Source organism: Wasmannia auropunctata, unplaced genomic scaffold (genome assembly GCF_000956235.1).
Source record: "Wasmannia auropunctata unplaced genomic scaffold, wasmannia.A_1.0 LD336090.1, whole genome shotgun sequence".
Classification (NCBI taxonomy): Eukaryota; Metazoa; Arthropoda; class Insecta; order Hymenoptera; family Formicidae; genus Wasmannia; species Wasmannia auropunctata.
Genome location: NW_012026800.1, coordinates 197,219 through 200,081, shown reverse-complemented (window position 1 = coordinate 200,081; position 2,863 = coordinate 197,219). Strand labels below are relative to the sequence as shown.

Here is a 2,863-nt window from a genome sequence, read left to right as displayed (position 1 = left end):
CTAGAACATTTTTTCGCGTAATTTTGAAAAAAAAAGCAGTTAGCTAGCATTATTATTAACTGAGCTATGAATTTTTGAAAAATAAAGCAGTCTAATTTTTAATTGTTTATATCTCGATTAATTTTGCAATAAGAAAAAAATCCTTTGGCACAAAATTCTATCTCCCAAAGTACTACCTTTGTGCAAAATTAGAAAAATTTCTGAGAGATGACTGATCCGCTTCACGTGGAATGGCCTCGATGCGTTTAGCCGATCTACCTAAAGCTTTCGGGCTGCAGGACACGGCGGATAAAAGTACCTTCCCGCACCTTTTTAACATCTTAGAAAATCGCACTTACGTCGGCCCGTTACCTGATGTATGCTTTTACTCACCCGAGCAAATGAAACCCGAGAAGCGCGAACGATTTATGACCTGGCATGCAGAAATGTCTCGGCAAAACGTTATTTTTGATTTCCAGCGTGAACTAGTTAAATACTGCCGCAACGACGTAGATATCCTTCGGCGTGCCTGCATGGCCTTCCGTAAAATCTTCTTGGAGCGCGGGAATGTATGTCCGTTCGAGGAATGTACAACTATCGCTTCCACTTGCATGAAGGTTTTTCGCAAAAACTTTCTGCGGGAGGAAGAGATAGGAATTATCCCAAAAGGCGGCTACAGATTCACGGATAACCATTCGCGTAAAGCCCTGCAGTGGCTGGTATGGAAGGAGCGGGAAATCGATCGTGTCATAATTCATGCGGGACGAGGGCGAGAACATCAAATAGCCGGCAGACGCGTCGATGGATATTGCGAGTCGGTGACGGCGGAAAACGATACACGACGTTACGTATTTCAATTTCACGGGTGTTTCTGGCACGGTTGTAAGACGTGTTACCCTGTAAATCGTAATAAACCGCTCTTGTCCGCGAATCGCGAGGACACGCTGGAAAAGCGCTACGAACAAACGATCGCAACAACACGTCGTCTCGAAGCACAGGGGTACCGCGTGATAGAGAAGTGGGAGTGCGTTTTCGACCGGGATTTGCGTGAAAACGATGAGATGCGGGAATTTGTCGCTAATCACCCGGTAATAAAATCCGCGCCTCTCAATCCGCGCGATGCGTTCTTCGGTGGTCGTACGGGAAATATCGCGACGTATTGCGAAGTCACGGGTGCGGAGAAAATACGTTATGTCGACGTGTGTTCTCTGTACCCGTACGTACTGAAAACGGGTGGCTTTCCGATCGGTCACCCCTCTATTTATATCGGTCAGGAATGTTCCTCGTTAATCGGAGCAGCGCCTGGCTACAATTTCGATTCGGTCGAAGGTCTCGTCCGATGCAAAGTACTCCCCCCGCGCGATCTCTTTCATCCTGTATTACCCTACCGCGTACGGGGGAAATTACTGTTCGCCTTATGCAGGAGTTGCTGTGAAACATTCTCACAGGCCGAGTGTACGCACGATCAGCCCGTCGATCGTGAATTTGAGGGTACCTGGGTATCCTGCGAAGTACGCAAAGCTATCGAGAAAGGTTATCTCGTGACGAGCGTGAGTGAAATCTGGCAATACAGAGTCACACGCTATAATTCGGTTACACATCAGGGGGGTTTATTCACGGCGTATATAAACTCATTTTTGCAACTGAAACAGGAGGCAAGTGGATGGCCGGGCGAATGCGTGGATGACGAGGCGAAGGAACGTTACCTCCGGGAATACGAGGAAACCGAAGGTATCGTTCTCAATAGAGATAATATAGCACGAAATCCAGGTTTACGTTCGGTCGCGAAGCTCTGTCTGAATTCTTTCTGGGGAAAATTTGGTCAGCGGAGTAATCTGCCTCAGACCGAAATCATAAAAGACTATCAACAGTTTGTTGCTTTGCTTATGAATCCCGAGCACGAGATAACCGACATTTTACCTGTCAACGACGAGAGAATGTATGTTTCATGGCGACTGCGAGAAGAGGCAGTTACATCTTCACCGATGACAAATGTCGTGATCGCGGCATACACGACAGCGCAGGCGCGATTAAAATTATACGAATATTTAGAATTATTAGATAGGCGAGTTTTGTACTACGATACCGATTCGTGTATTTATTTAAGCACCGGCGAACCGGGCGAGTACGAACCATCTACGGGAAATTTTCTGGGGGATATGACAGACGAGCTTGAGAGCTATGGCCGCGGTAGTTACATTGAATCGTTCGTGTCGGGTGGCCCGAAATTTTACGCGTATGTCGTACGTACAACGTCGGATCGCACGCATGAAATTTGTAAAATTAAAGGTATTACGTTAAACTATAATAATTCCTTGTGCATGAATTTCGCTAGTATTAAGAAATTAATAGCAGAAAGAGAAAAGCGGGGTGAGCGAGGAGAAGGAGAAGGAGAGAAAGAAGAAGAAGAAAAAACGACTAGAGCGGCGATAAATTTGCGTTTTAGAGCGATTCGACGCACCGCATTTCACGATATCGTAACGCGGGATGAAACAAAGACGTGTGCGCCGGTATTGGTAAAACGTAGATTTATCAATAATCGTTACTCTCTCCCGTACGGATTCGTAGGCGAATAACAGCTTTCTCCTCGCTCAGCCCGATCATGCTTTCTCTCTCACGCGCGTACATACACCCAGCTACTTTAAGTTGGATTTTAAGTTATATTGCGTTTTCCGTCCGTCAGCTTAAGATGTAATGTAATTTAAGAAGAAGAAACAACAACCTAGTAGATTAAGAAAAAATGTAAAAATGTAAAAAATAACATTTGTAAAAAATAGTAAGTAAGTAACATTGTAAAATATTTATTTGTAAATATGCTTGAATATAAAAACAACTTTAAATATCTTATTTTTTCTTTTTTTCACCACTATTTAGATTAATTGTT

General features: G+C 44.3%; 1 protein-coding gene across 1 annotated transcript in view; it reads left to right on the top strand.

Annotated features, from left to right (window-relative positions):
- LOC105448010 overlaps positions 1–2,643 on the top strand; it is a gene marked incomplete at its 5' end in the record, with an annotated part of 5,169 nt that extends 2,526 nt beyond the window's left edge. Inside the window, one exon of the mRNA XM_011686369.1 lies at positions 250–2,643. Coding sequence (XP_011684671.1) covers positions 250–2,555 — 2,306 coding nt within the window. The remainder of the gene's footprint in view (positions 1–249) is intronic.
- Between the last annotated feature and the right edge of the window lie 220 nt (positions 2,644–2,863).